Raw genomic sequence first — 23,002 nt, forward strand, 5'->3', positions numbered from 1 at the left:
GTGTTAGTATCTTCCCCTCCACAAAAACCATGTGAATCTGAGAAAAGAAACTCACTGAACTTATTTAACAGTGGACTCTGACAATCGTTGGTTCCACTGTTGTCTAGCAGACTAGACATTGCGCTCATGTAGTCACAGAATTTTGTTACGGAGGTGATTTTGCTGTTCAGCTGATCATTTCCACTCAAGAATAATACAGCATGAGAAAGAACTGGACTGGATGGCCTTCAGAGGTCCCTTCCAACTCTGAGGATTCTATGAACTAGAAGACTGTGATTCAGTTGACTACAACTGGATACTAAAGCTGGCTTTTTGTTCTACCTGAGTAATTACCACCAGAAGAGCTGCCTTGGTGTTGATTTCTGTTAGTTTAGAAGGCAGATTCTGTTGGTTGCTTCCAGACTGTTGCCTCAAGTCTTGTTAAGTCTATAAAGATTCTAGTCAAAATAAGTCCTAGTAAAGACTGTTGTGAGAGTTGATGCTAATGCTGTGACAAATGAGTATTACTTCCCTATGCATGCACGTATGCGCAGCACATATATGAAACTTGCTTGTAAGTAGCTGAATCCTGAGAGAGATCATGAGAAATTATCATGAAATTAGCAGGCTGCAAAGTCTTATCTATTGGTGGCTAACACCTTTCAAGCTCTATAAGATTGTAATGAAAAACGAGTCAACTATGTGACTGACTTGGAAGACATTCCAAATTAATCACGAGGTCTCAATATTAAATATAGTTTAAGATTACAGAATGCATCGAGAAGAGATGATTCTACATCAAGCACTATATAAATGAAATAATGTGTAAATTATGAGACATTTAATAGCTTTGTAACAAATAATAAGACTTTTGCCATCCAGAATTCTTACTCAGAGGAATGTCTTTGGTTTGTGTTACTGAAGGCCATACTGGAGAGCACAAACTTGATGCTAATTTGTAAAGGTGCTCCTCAAAGTGCCTTGCGGGAAAGAAACTTAGATTTTTTTACTGGGTGCTGTCTGTGTAAGTGCTTTATTTATTTTATCTTATACCAAATATCACACATCTTTCATCTGATATATAAAAAGCATTATATTTGTATTTATATATTAATGTATATGTGTATTATGTGTACGTATTATGTGTATGCTGTGTACATATGTATATATGTACTTACATATTAATTCTGATGTCTGTATGAATTCTAGATGTTGCATTCAGGAACTTCTGTTTGTCCACTGTTTTAATACAACTGCTGAATTTAATCATTATCTGTCTCAAACTGTCCGTGTATTATTATTTAAATTTATTTTTCTCTGAATAATATTAGAAATATTTTTCCCCCTTCTGGCTTGCTGGGGAATTTTTCACCTGTACAAGCTGATGGCTATGACTTTTGTGAATCTCCAAATTGTATTTTACATATCAGTATTATTTGAAAATTCTGAATCCTTCTTTTGTAACTTTGTGTTTAAGGTGCTCTGTCATATTATATGTCACCTAATTTATTTTTATTTCCTGTTCCTGAACCTAGGGTTGGGAAGAAACTGTGGATTCTGCCATTTCTTTCTTGCTAAGGACTTGCTTGTCAAAGAGCTCTAAGGAACAAGCCCTGTCTCTCAGCAGCCAGTTAAGCATGCCCAAAGATACTAGCAGACTTAAGAAGAATATCAGCCTGTTCTGTGATAGATTGGCAAAAGGTGGTCGCCTTTCTTTAAGCACCGAAACAGCCACTCAGCAAGCCACTGTTGTGCCAGGTGAGACATGAACTTTATGTTCATAATTTAGAGCATATATTTGTATATAAAAAATTAAAAATGATGAGTACTTGATTATGTTTGGAGCTTAATTTTTGCTGGTTGTGGAAACCAAACACTGGTTGTGTTGCGAGCTAACAGAATGAGCTAGATAAAACTTTAAGATTATATTATTAACCCAGTTTGACCACTTATAACTCTTCATAGAGCATATGCATAAGTTATGGAGCAAATGTACCCCATATGGTTGTTTTGATACTCCAAATACTTTATCAGTTTTTTATTTTTAAACTTTTCAATTGAATGAACATGTGCATTTCTAACGTATGTGATGGAAAAGTGAGGATTGAGAAATTCCATTTTCTTGATAAATCCTACTTTTTTGATTGAGAATTTTAGTAGTATCACAAAATTTGTGATGTGCCTATGTCAAATACAAAATAGTCAATGTAACAATATGCAAGTTTAGGAAGTGGCAGCTGGGTAGATGATTTATGAAGTTAAAGATCAAACTAGCCTTGATTTATATTTCTCAGTTAGAAAAGGAATTTAGAGATTTCAGTATTGCACGATGTTAAAAATGAAAATCTTGGAGTAACATTTTAAACAAAAATGTTATTTGTGTCCATTTTTTAAAGCTATTACTTTTAGTTAACACCAGGAGCAAAATTACTTTTGATCTGGTTTTTAGTAGATTCTGAAAGATAGCATCTTCTGTTAGGCTGCAAGACTTTTCTACCTGCCTCTCTTCTCTTAATAAACACCAGATACTCCTCCTGACTAGGCTGCATGGTATTGTTCCAGCTTCCAGCTCTGTGTTTAGCTAGGAAGCTCATTCAGCTTTCATAGTCTCCTAAAGCACATGATGTCACTATGTTCTTTGGCCTCGATGACATCCTTCACCTACAGTAGTGATTGTCCCATTCTACTCTGCCCTTGGGAGGCCCCTTGTCAGATACTGCATTTACTGCCTGGTGCCCCTAGAACACAAAAGATGTGAACTGCTGGAGTGGGTCCAGAAGAGGACCAAGAGAAAGACCAGAGGGCTTGGAGCACCTCTGCTATGAAAAAGGCTGAGGGAGTCAGGCTTGTTTAGTCTGGAGAAGATCTCATTACAACCTTCCAGTGTTTAGAGGGAGATTATAGGTAAGATGGAGATCAACTTTTGTATGTGCAGACTAGGGGGAATGGTTTTAAACTAAAAGAGGGGAGATTTAGGCTAGATGTTAGGAGGAAATTTTTTACTCATAGCATGGAAAGGCACATTAACGGGTTGCTTGGGGAAGCTGTGGTTGCCTCATAGAGGCATTCAGGGCCAGGTTGGATGGGACCCTGGACAGTCTAATCTAGTGGGTGGCAGCCCTGTCATGGCAGGGGGTTGGAACTTGATGATCTTTAAGCTTCCTTCCAAACCAAGCCATTGTATATTACAAGTCAGTAACATGATCCTCTTAAAGTAAAACTCTGGCTTTGGGACGTAGTTATATATCTTTAATGATTCCTCTTTGCGAGGAAGATTCGGTTGAAATGACTGAGAATCATGATTTAAGAGAAACTTAGATGAGTAGAATTCAGGGAAGAGCATAACAATTGTAATTAGTTGAAGGTTTTTTTTTTTTTTAATTATCTCTATTTAGAGGAATAGGAAACGTCGAAGAGGGGCAGAATAGCTTTCCAGTATGCAAAATGTTCTTATAAGCACTGTCAACTTCGTACAAGTTGATCAGAATGATTGGCTGAATGTGATCATAGGTAACTGCAAGGCACATCAGACTGCATCATACACGGTGTTGCCTTTGGCAATAGAAATCTGAATGAGGGGAAGGGTGAGGGTCTTGGGGAATGGGGCCAACCCACATGTAAGTCAAAGCCAAGTGATTTTGGAAGGAAGGTGTTGTCGACCACCCAAGCTGTCATGTATTGAGTTTAATGAGTGTGAGTATTCATAGAATAACTCCTGCTTACCTGAAGCAAATGAATTCTAGAGTTTATAGAGGTCTGTTATGATGTATTTTTCAAGATTGTTTTGAGAACCTGAATATATGTCAGCTGGGGGTGTTCTGAGAGTTCTTTAAGTCTGTGTTTGGTTGGAGCTCAGTTTGCACTATTTGCCTCACCTATATTTTGTGTCCCTCACAACTCTTCAGTTTGAATGTGATCCTCTTCATCCTCTAGCAGTTCCTGCTGTATCACTTCAGTACTTTGTCTAAGAAAGGATTTTTACTTTTAAACTATGACATAATTTTTCTTCAAACACTTTTCCTCTTCTTTATTTTATTTTGTTTTGTTTTAATTTATTTATATTTAATTTTTTTAATTAAGTCATTTCTTGGAAGACAAAAGCTTCCCTTTTGTTTTTTTTTCTTTCTCTGTCTCTCTCTTTTTTTTTTTTCCTGAAGGTTGTAAAAGAAGGTATTTTCAAAATCCTGTAGTATTGTTCATCAGTGATTTGAAGCTGTGTTCTTAGCTGGAAAAGTGGAATGCAGCAACATATGTCATATTTCCTAAAGAATCCTCAGTTGATGTGCTGCTACACATGAGGAGAACATCAGTTGAATATTGGTCAGTACTGATTGATGGAACATGTAGTCCACTGAGGTCAGTGGAAACTTTGACATTATCCAAATCAGATCCAGCATTTTACTCATAATTTTCATAGAGCTCCTTGCCTGTTTTTGCTATTTCATGATGCAGGGGTGATATTTATGAAAGTGCCCTGGGAGTTACCTCGATCACATTTGTACCTACATGTGATCTCAGGAATTGAACCTTAATAGAATTGCCTGTTTCTCATTGAAAGTCAGTTTGTTGAGGACTTCTTTTCCCTAACTGTGCCCAGAGATCTTGCAGGCACACTTATAAATCAGCACATGTCAATCCATTTGTATTGGTTCATTTGGAAAAGCACTTCAACATGAAATTGACGTTAAGTCACTTTAAATTTTGCAAAGAAAATTCTAACTCATCTTTTCTAGCTTGCTTAAAATCATATAGATTGGTAAATATAGTGTCTTGGGAGGCTGATTCCCTCAGGAATTGGGTCATCTATTAAGAGTGAAAAATTAAAATTGATGATATTGAAAGACTGAATTCTGCATTTTATGCAGAAAGATGGTGTGTTTCTTACATTTGTTGGTTAGATAGGATTTTTTTTGGTTGGAATGAATGTGGCTGTCACTGAAATATCCCATTCATTACCCTTCATTCTCTAAAACACTCAGACGTCTCATGTGCAAACATATCTGATGTGAAAATCAACGTATGTTTGCATTGTAACATTTATGTATTTTTTGTTCTTTTTTTTTTTTTTTTGGCCAAAATTTCTCTGTAAGTAGAAGCTGTATATTGCAGCAGTTTTTCTCGGGTTTGCTTCTCTACCTGTCTAAGATCATTTGCTTGCATTGAAACTAAAACACACCACCCATCACTGTGTTAATTTTTTAAACTTCCCTTACTTCTCTACCTTAATAAAGGCAAAGGGAAACATTGGGTAAAATGTGTACTTTCTATTTCTTCTCTGTAGGTCTTCCTTCTAGTAAGGCTCCTTCTTACCAGTATGGCTCTTTGTTCATGCTCTTTTCCTAAATTTTCATACTTTTTTTTTTTATTATTTCTCCACTCTGCATTACACTTCATTGCTTTCCTTCCTGTACTTTTGATGTCCATGCAACTATATACACAGTTCCTTCATTGTGATAGTCAGGGCAAGTAACTATACTCCCTCAGGTGGCTTATGATAAATACCTCTGACTGTGTGAGGTAGCAATAAAGGGATAGGAAGACCATTTTCTTGGTTAACTGTCAGTCTCAGTGGCCCAAAGCAGTTATTGCAGAGAAAAGCCTGTGGTACTAACATGTGTCTGTCGGGCAATGAAATTATGGGAAGGTTTGACAAAGGCATAACAGACTAAATCTTTAAACAGCACAATCGTTCTGTGCTTCTGTATCCAATTCTTGCAGTTCTGCATGGTCCAGCTGTTGAGCTCATAACATTGTGCTCTGCTAATTGCCATGCAGGTAATCACGTAAGAATCACAGTAAGAACAATGTTGCCATAACTCTTAACAGCCCATAGCATTGCCGTGCACTTCTGCTGTATTGTGTCATGCCAGCTAATAATGAGACTTGATATGGCATAAAATGCAACATGATACAGTGGTGCAAGTTTAGCGTGACTACTAGCTCTCTACTGTTAAAATATTTTGGAAGGAATTTATCAGGTGTTCATGGTGAACACTTCTATCTTAATTCAAAAGGCTAGAAACAAGCAAATAGTAACACTGGATATTTAAAACTAATTATTTGGGATCTATTTTTGAAAGTCAAATATGTCCCTTGCTTCGTAAAGCTGATTTAATGAAAAGGAAGGGGAGTAGCAAGTCATCAGGGAGAATTTTGGGAGTACTTACAGTAAAGAGATTTTCTGGTTGCTCAAGAAAAGCTTAAGAATGGCTTGGTGGAGCCAGAAACATTATTTGGCTCTCTGATGTGGTATGTTACTCCTTGTAACTAATTTCCATTGTAACTTCTCTCTTTAAAACTTTTATTTCCATTGTTTTAGTAGCTTTGGTAATTTAATTCTATGAAACGGAAAATTGAACTTAAGTGGCACACCCAAGGTCATGCCATGAGCTAGTAACATCTGTATTAGTAGAATTGAAGCGTAATGCCTTTCAGCTTTGTGCTGCAGCACCTACCTACATTTGTTTTTAGGTGTTTTATGACTAAAAGACAAGTTACAGATGACTGGATATTCGTAAGCCAGTTTACCTTGCAGTCTATACTTATATCTATCTGTACAACCTCGGAAATTGGATCATAGGCAGGGGAAGAGAATGAGGAAAAATGTGTGATGTGGTCTTCAATTTAGCCTAATTTAATCATGGTGGTTGACTGAGATAATTGTTTTTTTCAAGTTGTTACAGAGGTTGCATAAGAAATGGTAAAACATTGAAATTATTTTTAAAGTTGATTTTTCTTTTAGAGTGAAAAGAAGCAAAACAAGATGGGTAGCAAAACAGATTTTTGTATGCAGGGTGGTGAAAAATTTTTATTGTATTGTTGGGAAAATCTCCCCTCTTCAATTGATATTTCAGCTGGTAAAAACCACAGAATGAAGGAGGGCAAAGATTAAGAAGGCTAACGCAACAACGTTTTAAAAAAAGAAAGAATAATTTGAAGAGGAAAATGTCATACATAATGAATAAAAAAGAAATCCCGCATGAGATTTGGGATTCATTCATTTGTTATACTATGAAATTTAGTTGGCAGTGTTGCAATTCCAGCTTGCCTCATCTCAGCACAGCTCGGATCAACACATTAGTGCCTTGGTGTGTATAGTCCTACTGCTGACTCTTTGCATTGAAATCCATTAAATTTTAATATGTCCTACTTAACCATAAGTGGTCACAAAAGATTTGTAATACTGAGGTAAGGTTTTGGTGAACAAAAATTGTCAGTTGAAATAATTTTCCCTAGTGATCACGTTTGTCATTGTACTTTATATTCTGTATTCTTTGGCCTTGAGAGAACATTAATTAAACTTCTAAAATCTGCTCTAAGTAGTTAAATGCTCAAAGATACAGAAAAAGCTGTGTGTTGCTAAAATAGGAAGTCTGCAGCCTCTGGCCTTTCATTTCAGAAGATTCAACACTAGTGAGTAAAACAAACAAACAGAAAGCCCTAGGTAGTTATTTTAAAAGGCTGTAACATGAGATCATCTATTTTAAAATAAAGCCTATTAGTATAATCCTTTTATTTCATGTGTGTTACTATTGAGGAACCTATCTTGTTTGTCCAGCCGTAGTATGGATTTCTGCTTGACTCATTTGCCTTGACTCCTTCAAGTATTATATTTCTGTGATGTTTTGAGGACCTGTATCATACAGGGAATGCTTCAACGTTCACGGATGGGCTGTAGGCATTAACAATCATGATTAACTCTGTCATTCAGATAGTGTTACTTCTCTTTTCAGTCCTTATCTAGACAAGGCTACCACTTGTCTACGTTTTGTTAGTACAGCCATGACAAAGGAGGTTCTTCCACAGAATGGCACCAGGAGAGATTCACAGCAGAGGCACGGCATCATATATAACTCAAGCCAGAATGTGTCAAAGTTAATGGCTCATGCAGTTTCAACTGACTGGAAGTGGCATCCTTTAGTCGGCAGAGATGTGCATCAGTTTTTGTCAGCTGAAGCTGTGACCACTGTCTTAAGCACCACTGCTTGATCATTTTGTATTTGCTGCTTTTGTTTTCTGACACGTTCAGTTTGAGTAAACCTGATTCTTCTTTTCTGTTCTCATAAATTAGGTAAATATTAATTGAAATTTGTAGCATTACACAATTCCAAGGTGTTCAGAGCAAGCATGTCCAGGGTGAGATAGTTTATTTGCGTGACTTTTTTTTTTTTATCACTAAACCTGATCTAGAGGTTTTGAAGGGATGCTCTTAGTCCATATTTTACTTGATCCTGAATTAAAAAAAAAACACTCGAACTGTAATATTAGTGTTTTTCCCCCGTGTTCAGGTCTTTTTAGAATGAAATAAAAGTGTGTGTGAGATTGATTTTATTGTTTTTGTCATGAAGGTATTGTAAGTAACGTGTACAAAGCTGTGGAAATCCATGGTAATTAGTGGTGCAATACTCTCTGTACATCTCTAGCACCAATTATAACATATTTGATCTTCTCATTACCATGAAGGAGTCTAGCAGTTTTAAGCCCAGTGAAAATTACATATTTTATACACGCAGATCTGATTTTTCAATTACTTCGGACTCTTTCGGGGCCTAATCCAAATCCTGATGAAATCTCTGGGAGTTTTTCCATAGACTTCAGTAAGCTTTGGCTCAGGCTCCTAGTTTTCAATGTTTCAAAAAGATTTGCCAAAAATCTGCAGAGAGCCAGGCACTTGGAAAGTTTACACTTGCAAAGTACAGCTGGTTTTGAGTTGCGCACAGGAAAGTTCCCAATGGTTTTTTGAAACAGAAAAAAAATAGTTTTAAAGGTCTTACAACTCTAGTAGGTAAAAGATTGTGTCTAATATTTAAAGCCTCGTGTCTTAGTCTAAGCATGACAAATTCCATACTGGAAGGATTAGTTTGGAGATGTATAAATACATGATAACAAAGCTTAAAATGAGAATCTTATTGGAAGTTCTGCTAAGATTTTCTTGGATTGTGAGTTTCAGAGAGTCAGGACTGTCTGTCCTAATATACGATAATTTTTTACTATGATGGAAAACTACACTGCAATTAAAGAATAATTCCCTGAGGTTAACTGCACCTCTTTGAGAGGGAGCACTTGAGATTCAGAGAACATACGATGCAGCCAAATCCATCTGGCAGTGCAGGGTGGGTTTCACTGCCTCTGGGAGTCTGGATCAGTGCACTCAGCTGTAGTTGAACGGGCCGGGTTTTAGAGCATGGCATGCAGTCTGTGCCTCTGCAAGAATACTTCTTCTTATCAACCTGAAATGAAACCAGTGGAACTTTAAGGGAGCATCGTGTGCTATGGATGGCACCCAGTGAGGGTAAAATCTCTCTCAATTTCCCTTTTAATTTCTGAGTGATACATCTAGCACAGACAGCATGCAAATCTGGTTGCAGTAAAGTTCCTCAGTAGTGACATTGTGAATTGTACCCCAAGGACTTGATGACTTTTTCTCAGGGAGGAAAGAATTGACCTCGTCTTGAATCTGAATATCCAAGTGTTACAAAGTTGTGTATCATCTGTATTTCAGTTTTTTTGTTTTATTGTTTTTTTTATTTTAATTTTTAAAGAACTGTGGCATTTTTGAAGAGCCGTCATATTTATGTCTGTATCGCTTTGCTTTGTGAACAGTCAGCTGGTGAGAGTCTGCTCATGAAATTGGTATGGATGGTTCAGCCAGTGTTCATGGGGTAAGCCAAGGTTCATAAATTCACATTTCCCTTGCCCCTGTGTTTATTCAGATTCACCTGGCTCTAACACTTTCATCTGGTGTTTCAGCTGGAAAATGTAATGAAATCAAACATAAGGTGCTTCATAACACTGGCAGATGTGAAAATTCTTTCAAATCATTTCTTTTTTTTCCTCTTGAATTGTATCATTGACTGAACCACGAACAGCAGTAATAAGGTGGATTTAGCAAAAATGAAAAACTACTTAAACTTGAATTGCAAAGATTGTTTTCATTCAGTTGTACTTTGAAACAAAGATTTAGCTCACCTTCTGCTAAAATACTCATAAAAATAATACTCAGTTAAGCAGATAATGCAGATGAGTTTCTCATAGGGCTGTGTAAACCTCCAGCAAACTGGTAAAAAACGAAAACAAAAAAGCAGGCTTGATAAGTTATACATGGTTAATGTGGTAGGATGCATCCCTCTTGGGTGTCTGCTGAGTGTTTTCAGTATTCAAGTACCACAGAAAAGTGCACTGCCAGTATCTCTCTGTCTTTTAATGAAAGATGTACTTTAATTAATTTGGACTTTAAGCAAAGCTTGGCAATTTTTCCCCTTCAGAAAAACTAAACTGTAAATTACAGATCTCACCCGAAGTGGTATTCCTTTGGAGATATGATTAGTGGGATGTTCCACTGAATTAACTGAGTTTCCATTTTAATGACATGCCATATTCAATGTAACAATAAGCAGCTGTGCCACACTCTAGATTTCAAAGAACATTTATTCAGCTCTTACATTTATCATTAGTGATCAAAGAGAGTGTCTGATGTATATGGTTCATGAAGGATGCCTCAATTCAACTGGATGGCTGAACAGAAATAGTAGAACTAGTGGGTAATAAATATTACGGCCACCCTTTTTTAATGTGGGTGATGTGGTGCTGAACTATATTAAATTTTATAGCTCCACTGAGAAATCTTTTATTATTATCTTAAAACTGAATCAGAGTACCGATAAGCATGTGAGCACTCTAGCACTTATTTACAAATAAACTTTTCAGTCATACCAGGATATTTTCTAATGAAAAAGATTGCTGGTGACATTCATAGAATCATAGAATTGCTCAGGTTGGAAAAGACCTTTAAGATCATCAAGTCCAACTGCAACCTAACCATACTACCCTAACAGCCCTCCTCCGAGTCACATCCCTGAGCACTGCATCCAAAGCAGCTTAGAAATAAGTGGATTCTTGAATTATATACTGAAAATCATGGAGAATATTGCAGAGTAAAGTCTGATTAATGATCTTAAAATCAATTTACGTATCTATGAATTGACAACTTTTGTTGATCTTCGTTAAAATGGAGAAGATTCTTTGTAAACACGATAGTGATTAGGTGCCCTAATAGTGTGCTGTCCCAGCATGCTTAAATGAAGCTGTAACCTGACATTCTCATTTGAATGAGGTGATTGATAAAGCAGGCAGCAGTAGTGTTACAGCTGGGAATTAACCAGGAGATGAAAGTTAATGGAGTAAATTAATGGATATGCCAAGTCTGATTACTTTCTACTGTAAACTGCTGAGAAGAAGGAAATTCATAGAGTCAAACCATAATCTAGGGGAAAATAATTAGATGTTCAGACCAATCAAGCACCATATTGCATGTTATAGATAGTAGGATTATGGGAGCATAGGAAAATGCAGTGAATTTTGAGCTAAAAGTTCTTCTGAATGCAAGAAAAAATTGTTATGGTGCCCATGGCAATAAATAACTTCTAAACAACTGTTTTTCCATGGAAAGTACTAAATTGACAAAATTAATGTTTGTGATATTCTCCAAGTCTGAGGAGAACAAATTAATAAATTTTGTTTAAGTCATAGTATTAGTTATTGAGAGAAAAGTGCTTGTCCTACAATCTTCTTAGAAGAAATTTCACAAACATCTTTGAATATAAACTACTGGTATATTTCTGCCAAAAAAGAGCCTTTGTTTTAGGTCATTTTTGTAGCACATTAAAAGTGGAGTTTTATTCTAGTGTAATGCAAAATTGATTTTTATGTATATAACTTGATTCCTTCTGGCTACTGAACCACATATACATGGGGTCATTTTGGTTAATAGAGTTACGGAGTATATTACAAATGTGTGTAGAAATATATGTGATGTTTAGTTATACTTTTCATGGTTAGACTACTCTTAATGTCAGTCCATGCTGTGTAGGATGCTCCTTCAAGTGTGCACTTTGTGCTTCACTGACAAAGAGGTACCTTTCTGCAGTGAGACTGCAAAACCAACAGAACACTTCAGTTCTTGGGGCAAACATTTCCTAACGCAGGCTGGCCACTTCGGCAGGTGTGAGCATCAGTGGATGGTAATGAGTGGTAAGGAAGTGATAATTATTCATTTGCAGATCAGCAGCAAGATTTATATGCAGAAGAGCTTTGGTCTTTCTGGCTTTCTGCTAAGTTGAAAGAAAAGTCTGTGTTGTGTATGCTGTTTTTTTATGTTGTAATATTTTTGGCAAGTCAGTAGTTTACCTTGGTAGAAGGAAAAAGGAATAATTATAGAGGTGCATACAATTAAGACTGTGCAAGATAGGATCTATTAAGAAATTCTTGGCTAGCATGGCAGTCTTGTCCTTCTGAACAGTGAAATAATTGTCTTGATCAACAAGATAAGGGTGAAATCTTGGCCTCATTGAAGTTGCTCGGAGTTTTGCCATTGCGTTAATTTAGCCAGGATCTCATTTATTTCACAGCAGTGTATGTTACTGTTTTACTTATATTCCTGTAGTAACCTACACACCTAGCAGAATGCAACTGAAATAAACTTTAAAAAATGCATTCAGAGTTGGAATTCACTTCTTCAGGATGGAGTTCAGGATGGAGTTCCTTCAGTGTTTGGATAGAAAGGAAGGCACAGGTAATGACTGTAATACATCGCAGGTCTGGTTTTGGTAAAAAAAAATGAAAAAAAAAAGACAAACACTGAATTAAGATCTGGAAGGAAAAAGCAAAAAGCAATACAAAATTAGGGATCTATAAAAGCCCTGTATGTTTTTCATGCAACTTTGGCACAATTATGGGAATGCTATTGTCTTATCTTCATGACAAGTGCAGAGATAGAGTGATAAACAAAATATTCAAATTTCATTAATTCATGCCCCTTAATTCGTGATGAATACTGAGTAGCAAATAAATTCAACATGTAGTACTAATAACTCTACCAAACCTTTTGCAAGGGCTGATTTCAGCAGCTGCCAAAAACGTGAATTTGAAATACATTTTCCTTATTATTTTCATTTTGACTCAAATCTTTAATTGAGGAGAAGCTAGGAATCATGGAGAAGAAAATGCAAACAATTTAAATTTAACTTGTTAATTACAATTGCAATTTTACTGTACAATTGCATTTAATGCAACTCAACTGCAAATAATGAACTTGATTTCTTACAACATAAGCAGTAACAGACAAGGGCTTGTCACGTTATGGGCACTTAAAAAAAACTCTTGCGTTTAGTTGGTGCACAAAATATACCACAAGTGTTAGAGAGTCCACAGGACTAAATGAATGGTCTGCTGTGAGTACAGTTTCATGTTAGAGACAGTGCAGATGCTGCTGCAAGACGTATTATATTTCCATAATCAGTGATAGATAATAAGAATTGTTTAACAATCCATATCCTTACGTGTGCACTTAAGCTATGGGCAGATCGATAAAAAATCATTAAGCTTGGTGCCAGCTGAAGGCATTATCCTTACAGGCTATTTGGCTACACAACGGAAACCAGATCTGAATTTGAATAACTCCATGTAGACAAATTGTTTTCTAGACAGTGTATTTTTCAATTCCTCTTTTGCTTCTGGATCATTTGCTATGGGAAAACCTATACTCAGCTGATGGAGGTTTTGAATATTTTCAACAATTTGTTTTTGCCAACATAGGAAGGAGATGTAGCTGGAGTGTTAATGTAGCTGTTGTAATGCTGCACAGTAACAGTATTTTAATCGTTTGAATTTGTATTTAATGTTCTTATTTCCAGAGTCTGCCTGTGAAATGGTGGTTTGTATATGTAAAATATTATACATGGGAGTATTCCCAAGTAATTTATCAAGATAGGATTGTATTGGTCTTTCTGAGATTATTTAATTAACAGGAATTAGAAGTTTTCTATGCTCTGCTCTGCTGTAACTGTTCTCTAAAGAATAGTGTGGCAGAGTTGGGGCATTTCTGGTGCTGGTATTATTCTTTGCTAATTCCCTTTAAGCTTTTCTTCAGCAGTGACATAGAAACATGGTGAAAGAGAAGCCAGAAAGGGAATAATGTGGCTTCTCACACTTTATCCCAATGTGTGTAACTTTTGCTGCAAAAGACAGTAAAGCTTAACACTTCCAGTATCCTGTATGTGCTCCTTCTAAACCTGAATTTGGTATCAAGGAAATATTCCATTTGAGTCATTCGTTGTTTTTCATTAGCAGTGGATATATAGGAGGAAAACTTCAGGAGCAAATGTTAAAATGACTGCTCAGTACAAATAAACTTTTTCAAGCCTTCATAATCCTGTAACCTGTTGTCATGTACTAGTACAGCGTTGATGGATCTGTTGCATTTTTGATGCTAGTCTGATCTAATAAATATGTAATAAGGAGGGCAGAAGTCTGCATTTACCTGTAGGGCAATGTTTGAACGTGAAATCATGAACAAAATCATCAGTTTCTGATCAGGTCAGAATTGTAACGTTTAAAACATGAGCAGAGTGCACACTGAATCCTCGATGTAAACTCATTCGCTCTTAGGATGGGCTGCTGCCCATCTATGGGCAGTACTATAGTACATAGTGCTATACAGTACTATGCTGTACTTAGTGTTGTAGACATGACCAAATTAAATCAAAGGGACAGAGAACACTTCTGTGCTGCTTTGTGATACATATTCTTGGCCTTTGGTCACTCAGTGTATGAAGTCAGTAAGCTTATTTTCACAGGGAAGGAAAAAAAAGAAACCCAAGAAAATACCTGGTTTGTTGCAGTCATTTTGAATTGAATTGAATTCCAAAAGAATTGGAATCCAACAGGCCTTCAGTGAGCTTGACTATCCAGCAAATTCTTCATAAGAACACAGGTTGTTGTTGTTCTTCAATGCAAAGAAAAAAAGACATGATATTTAGATTTGTTTTTAGAAGTTACTTCCCATCAGGTTTTTCCTTGTAATGAAGAAACTCAGTTCAGGATGAAATTTTATTGATGTTCTCAGAGAGTGAAAGTTCATCTTAAGTGAGGCAAAAATAGTGTATCAGCCAAAAGGATGTCACTGAATTTTCAAATGAAATATTTTTGATATCTACCGATATAAAGAGAATAATATTTGCCAGTATTTTTAGTCTATTTGGCTCTAAAATATTTAGATTATCTTCAAATATTGTGCACCCTGTGGGAACTAAGAAGTTGCACGTGGTGTTATTGAACTATTTAGTTAAAATGCACTTTGAAAAGACGGCGCTCTTACAGAAAGCTCATCAGTTGAATGGTCTTTGCACTGTCTCTCCGATTTTTTAATCGGACTTGTTAGTTTCTTTCAAGTGATGTACAAGTAGAGAAGTGGCTAAAGATGAAAGAAACAAGAGCAAGGGGTGTAGCAGTAATAGTACTAGCTTTGTAGGGAAAAATCCTCGAGCTTAAAGCATATCCACATCTACAGGTAGTTAGCTTGATTTAAAATCGGTTTTAGAAAGTAGATGCCAATTTCAAATTATGCTTAACCTGACCTTTCAAACCAACGAGGGTTTCTAGCCTAGACTTTTTTGTGTCTAGTTCTATAAAATGGGGTACTGTTATCCTGAGTCTGTATAAACTACACAAATACGTTTTGGACCTTGGTGAATTCCTTACTGGAGTTAGAAACTAACTGGATTGTTTATGGCTTTTTAAAACAAGCCTATCTTGTTGCAGAAAAGCCTCTGTATTGATAAATCTGTCACTTTAATGTCACTGAATTTTTCTTGGAAAAAAAATAAGGATTAATACTGTTAAGAACATCTCTGAAGTTCTGACATTTCAATTCATTCTGTCCAGTTACAGGCTTTGTTTAATATTTTAATTCACATTTTAAATTGCGTTTTTGATCCTGCAATCTTCAGGTTGCTTTCTTGCAGCTACTTTGAAGATGAGCTATAGATTTTAAATCGTTTTGTTTAATCTCTGCATTATAGACTGTTAATTTACCATAAACTTTGTTTAGCATGTAGTAATGTTGTATAAATAAAAAAAAATCATGATTGGAAGAGGAAATGGGCTGGGGGCTACCCATATCTTGTAACTTCCACTTGGTACTTCACCAAGTTTCAGGGTATCACAGTTATAAAATCATTTTTTAGTATAAGTAGCCTTTTATTCCTATCAGGCTGAAAGGTGATCCTTAAAACCTATAGGACTGAATAAGAGAATTAAGTAAGCATAACAGATAAAAATAGCTGATTGTGAGAGTCTTTATATTTCATTTGCTCTGTCACTCTATTGATCATGTTGGACAGTAGCAGCAATGTCAACTTTTTTAGATGAAGCAGAACAGTTAATCCTCTGCCTTCCCATGTAGAAAAAGCCACTTTGTTTCAGACATGGCATTTTATTATAAAAACAGACCTTACTTTCACTAAAAAGAGGAGGTTGGATTTGAACACAGTTCTATGGATTCATTGTCTTCTTCTGAACGTAATTCACATTGGTGATAAGCAAGCTGAGCCTGAATAATTCAGTGCCAAGGTTTTCCTGAGTGACTGGGGATTTTGAGGAGCGTGGTTTCTTGTATCTTTAAATACCATGTGTTTGGTAGAAAGACCCTTGGCATTTTTTTAAACTCATTTCTCTTTGAGGTGCTTCACACGAGGAGCCAAAGGTGCCTTTTTTGTTTCAGACATACAAAACTTGTGTGATGATTGCCGTTACCAGTTTTATTTCCTGTCTGTTGGTCTTAGACCTGCCAAAGCAATGATGTTTGCTTCTGACTTCTGCACAGAAGCAAAGAGCTCAGATTTTGTCACCACTTGGTAATGCTGGGCATCCTCATGATAATTTCATCCTAAAAATCAATTCCAGAGATTTTAGGATTCTAGAGGGTTAAGCTAACTTGCGATAACACTTGAATTGTCAGTAGCAAATATGGTAAATAAAGTATTAAATACTAATGGAATTGAAGTAAATCATGTATGGTTCTTATTGCAGTATTGGAGCAGACATATTTTATTATCATTTGATTCATTTCTAGCTGTTAGTATAACTAATTGAAATCATAGAGTTGATCATTAAGTAAAAGCGAAGTATCTACTAGTATAGAGAAATATAACGACACTGAGGTCTTGAATGTTATTGACAAATCTAGGATTTGAGTACTATTTACAATACACAAAAACAATGTGCTGTCTCTGCTATATCCAACAGAAAAGCAAGCTTTTCCAGTTCAAGCTAGAAGAGGGGAGATTTGGATGTAAGTTTTTTTTTTTTTAATGGTAAGGTTGGTGAAGCACTGGAACAGGTTGCCAGAGAGGTGGTGGGTGCCTCTGTCTCTGGAGACATTCCAGGGCTAGATGGGGCTCTGAGCAACCTGAGCTGGCTGTAGGTGTTTCTGTTGATTGCAGGGGAGTTGAACTGAATGATCTTTAAAGGTCCCTTCCAAATAAAACAATTCTATGATTTGCTGGTTTCTATTGTGGAAGGAAACTTTTGCATTGTAAAAAGGAGAATGCTATTTTTCTCTTTTCAGTGCCCTGATTTTCTAGGCTTCTTCAGAAGTGCTCAAAGGCTCTGTATGCTGTTTAACTTGGCATGATAAATGTTTGTAGGGTTTATTTCAAGTAGTATTAAAGGCGAATGCTTGTATTCATAGTTTTTTTCATTAACGTGCTGCTTATTTCTAAGCAGTATCTGGAGATGCAGAATAACAGAGACTAACTTATTATTCTCAAAAACAAACAAACAAAAAAAAAAAAAACAAAAAACCACAACCCTATCAATTACTTATATTTAATTTTGCAACCTGAATTTTGGTGTTTTGTAGTCAAACATCTCTCCAAATATAAATTCAGAAGTTTACTCACCAAATATTTTTGGGAATCAAACTTGCCAGAACTAGAATTTTCAGGCGTCTTGCAGTGTCACTGTTGGTTTTTTTTAATTAAATATTTTTCAATGATAATTTTGTTCCCAGAATCATTGCAGTTTTTATTTTTCAGTGTGAACTGACAATTTACTCTATAAAACTGACTGGAGAAGGCAAACAGCCTACTTTGTTCACAGCGCGTCATATTCATTTTGAATTCTGTAGTCAAATATTAGTAGATAAATTGATAATGCCTATTCATTGATATTCTCATGATCAGAAAACTAGTCACAGATTAGATAATAGGATAGTTATGGATTTATCAATTAGTAGTCTGTATTCTGTTTCATCCTGTGTTCTTTGTATCTTCAATATTATGGAGTTGGGGAGGACAGAAGAAAATGTCCCAATTCACAAGCTCCATCTCTGTGTTAGAATAGGGTAATTTAGGGCCATTTGTAAATGCAGTTTATCACCTCGCAGTTCATGTTCGGGGGCTGTTCAAAACCTTTGCTCACTCTGTTGTCAGACTAAAAGGTCATAATTAATTTCTGATTATTTTTTATTTCTTGTTCCTAGAGTGTCTTTTATTTCACCAGACACTAAGGATTGCTGTCCTAATTTCTGTTGGTAAAAATCATTCCATTCCATTTTAATCCTCTTAGCTAAGTAAGGTTGGTCCTCTGCTTTGTATTTCCATAAGTTAGATTATTCCTATTTTATCTTAGTAACTTTCAACTGGATTTTTCCAAGTTTATTTAATCTATGATGAGCATGGCAACCAGAATTGAACACAGATGTCTCGCTGGTGCCTTGTTCAATATAACTACTTTCTTGAGTGTTTTTTGGAACATTCACAGGTGGATTTCAGCAACGCACTCATCTTTTTGTCATCCAGTTGTTACACTGGAACCATTTTTTCTTTCTCTTGCCATCCTGTGACTACTTCAGCAGCTATTGTATCTTCTTTCATTTCCATGACATCACTGTTTTTGATAATATCAATTCTCCTAATATCAGAGCACTTGCAATTGGTATTGCAATCTTATCCTTCTGGACAGTGGCTTAGTTTGATGTTTTGTCTGTTAAACTGTTTTTAATACGTTTCTAAATTGACCAGTGCTGCAAACTAGTACACCACATTGCTCTATGAAGTATTACCTTATTGCTTTAACTGTGCCAGTTGATTCCCAATTACTATTCAGTTGTCTTGAATATGTATGTATGATATCGTATCTCTTATCAGTAGTTTTTGTTTCTGTGTTCTTGTCCTTGCTTGTTCCTCCAAAGCAGTCATAGAATACTCACCTTGAAAATCCTGTGGTATGGTTGTATCACAGGACACAAGAAAACATTCCTAAGTTATGAAAATGCAAGCAAAGTGTAAAGCCACAAACAGATTGCAGTTGAACTTGATGATCTTCAAGGTTTTTCCCAGCCTGAGCAATTCTGTGATTCCATGATTTGCTGTTTTTTCAACTTCTGCCTCCAGGGAACGAGGCCACACTCTTTCTTCAGTAGTAAGATCAAAATTTGTGTGTGCTTATATACATACATGCACATGTACAGCATCTGTCTGTCTGCATACATCTTCCCTTTGGAGAATGTCCTCTGTGTGCTTCGGAAATATAGCAGTGTTTCAAATGAGAATAGGATAAATGCATTTGTCTGAACCTTTTAGATTTCTGAGTGCCAGAAGGGTTTGGTATCAAGATAGCAACAGTCAATTCTAGTCTTTCTGCTTCCACTATACACTGAAGAAAAGACAGTGACTACATAAAGACAATGTTGTGAACATTCTTACAAGCATGCTCTGGACTTCCCAGCTGTTTCAGCAGCTGCGTGAACATTTGCTTTCCAGAGTTCTCTTGGAATGTATTGTCAGATAGAAACCAGAACTGGCAGTAGAAATTAATTAGAATACTCATTAAGAATAAGAAAATAGGGGAAGTGTTTATCAAAGGCAACATAACCTATTTAATTTTTTTAATGAAAGTTAGTTTAAAAAACCCTCACAATTTTAAATATCCAGTAGCCTCCTCACCACTGTGCATTACTGAAACAATGAAATAAATAAAACCTCCATAGAAGTCTCAATGAAAACAAAATGTTTGATATAAAATGCTTTATATAATCCACATGTGCATGCACATTTTCTTGTGACACAAAATAAATTTATGTGTGTATTTAAAACAGACAAACCAAGCCAAAGCCAATAATGACAGAGCTCTCGCACGTTCACGCTCTTGCTCCCAAAAAGGTAAATGAAAAATGTTGTCCCTGAAAGTGTGTGGAAGACAGTATGTCCTAAGACTTCTGCTGCTGTAGTATTTAAGCATTTTGAAGAAATAAACCTGTACGGTTACACTAAATGGAAGCTGCAGTTAGCAGTACATTGAATGCAGGGAAGAGGCCACAAACTCCAATCAAAAACAAAATGCCAGGTGTTATGTCAGGCACCATGAAACCTAAAAATAGGATTATTTTTTTGTTACAGTGTTTGTTAAGAGTTGATCTCCCCCTTGAAAACTTACTGTTGTAAAGTGATTTTTTTTAATGCTGTTACATGAAGACAGATCAAAGTCCTCCAAATGCTACACAGCTCAGTGATAACTACCTCTCCCAGCACACACCAGAACACAGCATGTTTTTCAGCTGGTCTGTGCTCATTAAGCGAATAGGAAGTTGGAAGACAGAACAGATTTATGTGACTGAAGCACAACTGGAATCATTCATCCTTTGTTCCTAGTGAGTAACAAATTACCTTTGATATACGTTGAATGGCCTTATACAGTTTAGTGTTATTGCATTCTTAAACCTGCACTATTAAGAGTACTACTGAATGTTAATTTTGATTGTGTTCTTGGCTGAATGTCCAATAATGCTTTTTTAATGAAAACAGCTGCTAGATCTGTGCTTAGCGATGTGTTTTCCCAGCGCCATTCATATTACTTGCATACCACATGCACTGAACCTCATTCTGGAATAATGGCCAGGACAAATCGGATGATTATAAACAGCATATTTCTCCTGTAAAAAGGTGGTACTGCCTCAAAGTACCCTGAACTTCCTTAGTCAAGATTTTATGGATTCAGATGTGTTCAAGATATTAGAACACGCTATGAGCTCAAGAAGAAGTCACACGTGGTTGTTTCATGTTATCTCTGCATAGCTCATAATGCAGATAGTAGCAATTGCAACACCAGTGCAACATACTACAAGACAAACGATAGAATTTATGAACTAGGTCTTTAAGAAGCATTTCAGTAAAACAAGGGTAAAGCTGAACACCAGCCCAGTGTGTTTCTCTGTACTGTCATTGAAAATATATTTGGTGATCTATGGTGACCTTGGATTGCATACTCCGTTACTATGATTTTTCATTAATTTATTACTTTGGTGGAATGCAAGGCAGAAATACTTTCCATCGTTATATTGATGCTGGTTAAGTCAACCCAGGCACAAAGAGCAACAATAGAGTTTTGTGACTAAACAATTGTAGCCACACTATTGGATTTAAATGCTTTGTCCTGAAATCTGTAGCTGATTTATTAGTGAGTCTACATTTTGCTATCAAATGCTTGAACTGAATCAGAGTTGTTTCTGCACTGTGAAGTGCAACTGTGCATTCATTATCAGTGAGACACATGTAAAAAAGAAAATCCTTCTTCCTCTCCTTTCTATTTCTTTACTTTTTGTCCTTACAGATTGAGTATATTTCACTGAATCATGTGAATGAATATTCCCTGGATCTTGTAGTCTCAAATATGTAACAATTGCTTCTATAGATGATATTGTTCTATCTTACTTCTGGGAAGCAGCAGTACAACTACCTGGGTACAAAGCTTGCAGCAGTGTTTACCTAAACCAAATGACTACTTTCTGATGAGCAGATCCCCACTCCCCCCTAAATTATATATGTGTATATGAAATAAATGTTGTTAGTTTTTTAGAGCAAAGAATCTATAATGCTTTAGGTTGCATTTTTAGTGTACACGTCCTCAAAAGAATCAACAGAGTCTGATTTTACTTCCAGTTTTGGAATCTCTGTGAACTTATGTTTGTGTTTAGATTATCTCTGTTGTTGCAAAGGCCTGCACGTAAAAGAAAGACCTGCTAATGACTGAGCTTCTGAGCTGTCTGCTCGTATTTTGAATCTCTTACTGTTGAAGCATTTTTTTCTTCCTTCTGTAGCCTCCTGTGTAAGAGTTAATTTCAGAGGAAAATGGAAACTTTATGAATAGTTTAGTTTGTGATTGTGAAGAGAAAGAGGAAGCTCAAATGGTCTTACCCTCAAAGTACCTTTTCATTCTTTAGATGTATACTACTTCTGTTTTCCTGTTTTTAAACTTTTGGAGCCATATTAAAATGTGTAAAAACATGATGATAGGAACCTGTAGGAAAACTGTTAGTACTTTGGGTTTTTTTTTCAGTATGCATTATGTTTATGTTTCCTTTGGGTGTGGGTGTCTTTTTCCAACTTAAGAACCAAACGTGTCACAAAAACAGACGTAGAGAAAATAAACAAGAGAAGTTTCATTTCCTTTGGTGAACAAAGTTCATAATTCGCTTCGGAGTAATTTTATGCAAGTTGTACCTTATCAAACAGTTCTGCTGACCACAGCTTTCTTCTTGGATTTATCACAACTGATAAAAGATCTGTGATGTCAGAGAAGAATTTAGCTACACAAAAAAGGGGGAAAGAGTGGGTCAAATGTAATATTGTATTCTAGATGTTATTCCTGCCAACAATTAATGGGGAAATTCATATTATGAGGCACTGTTTACAGACTGACATCTGGAGAACTTCTTAACTTGGATCATTTCCAGTCTGTAGATTTATGTACTATTCTTGCTTCCCCCCACCTTTTCCTTAAATATTTCACTTTTCTACTTTGTACCATTCGCTTAATAATCAACGAACGTGAACAATTCTGCTGCTGTGACTTCTAGGACTCCAGATAGATCAAAATGCTTGCTAAAATAGGTATTCTGTGGCTGCCTTTGGAAATGCATGCAAAGATATACAAGAATTCAGACTGATTTCTGTGACTTGAAGTAAAAGTTCTGTTGGCCTCTGACCAAAGAAAGCAGGATAGATAACTGCAGTAGAACCCCTGCACAATGTAGTTCAAAAGAGCTTAGAGTCCTCATGGGCAAGATTTTTTTGAAGCTACTGGCACCTGTCTTTCTGAGTATTTTTACTAAATGATGGTCTACAGTGGTGTAAAGATTATATTTGCTAGATGCAATCTAGCAAAGATCTATTTGTACTACATCCAG

The 23,002-nt window shown here is 36.1% G+C and overlaps 1 protein-coding gene across 1 annotated transcript in view; it reads left to right on the plus strand.

Annotated features, from left to right (window-relative positions):
- The window catches only part of BBS9 (Bardet-Biedl syndrome 9), a 271,708-nt gene that overhangs the window by 136,441 nt on the left and 112,265 nt on the right, over nucleotides 1-23,002 (plus strand). The window contains exon 20 of the mRNA XM_042817230.1: nucleotides 1,515-1,737. Coding sequence (XP_042673164.1) covers nucleotides 1,515-1,737 — 223 coding nt within the window. The remainder of the gene's footprint in view (nucleotides 1-1,514; nucleotides 1,738-23,002) is intronic.

This window comes from Centrocercus urophasianus, unplaced genomic scaffold, assembly GCF_019232065.1.
Source record: "Centrocercus urophasianus isolate 14NV4802_14NV808 unplaced genomic scaffold, USGS_Curo_1.0 seq_16, whole genome shotgun sequence".
Lineage (NCBI taxonomy): Eukaryota > Metazoa > Chordata > Aves > Galliformes > Phasianidae > Centrocercus > Centrocercus urophasianus.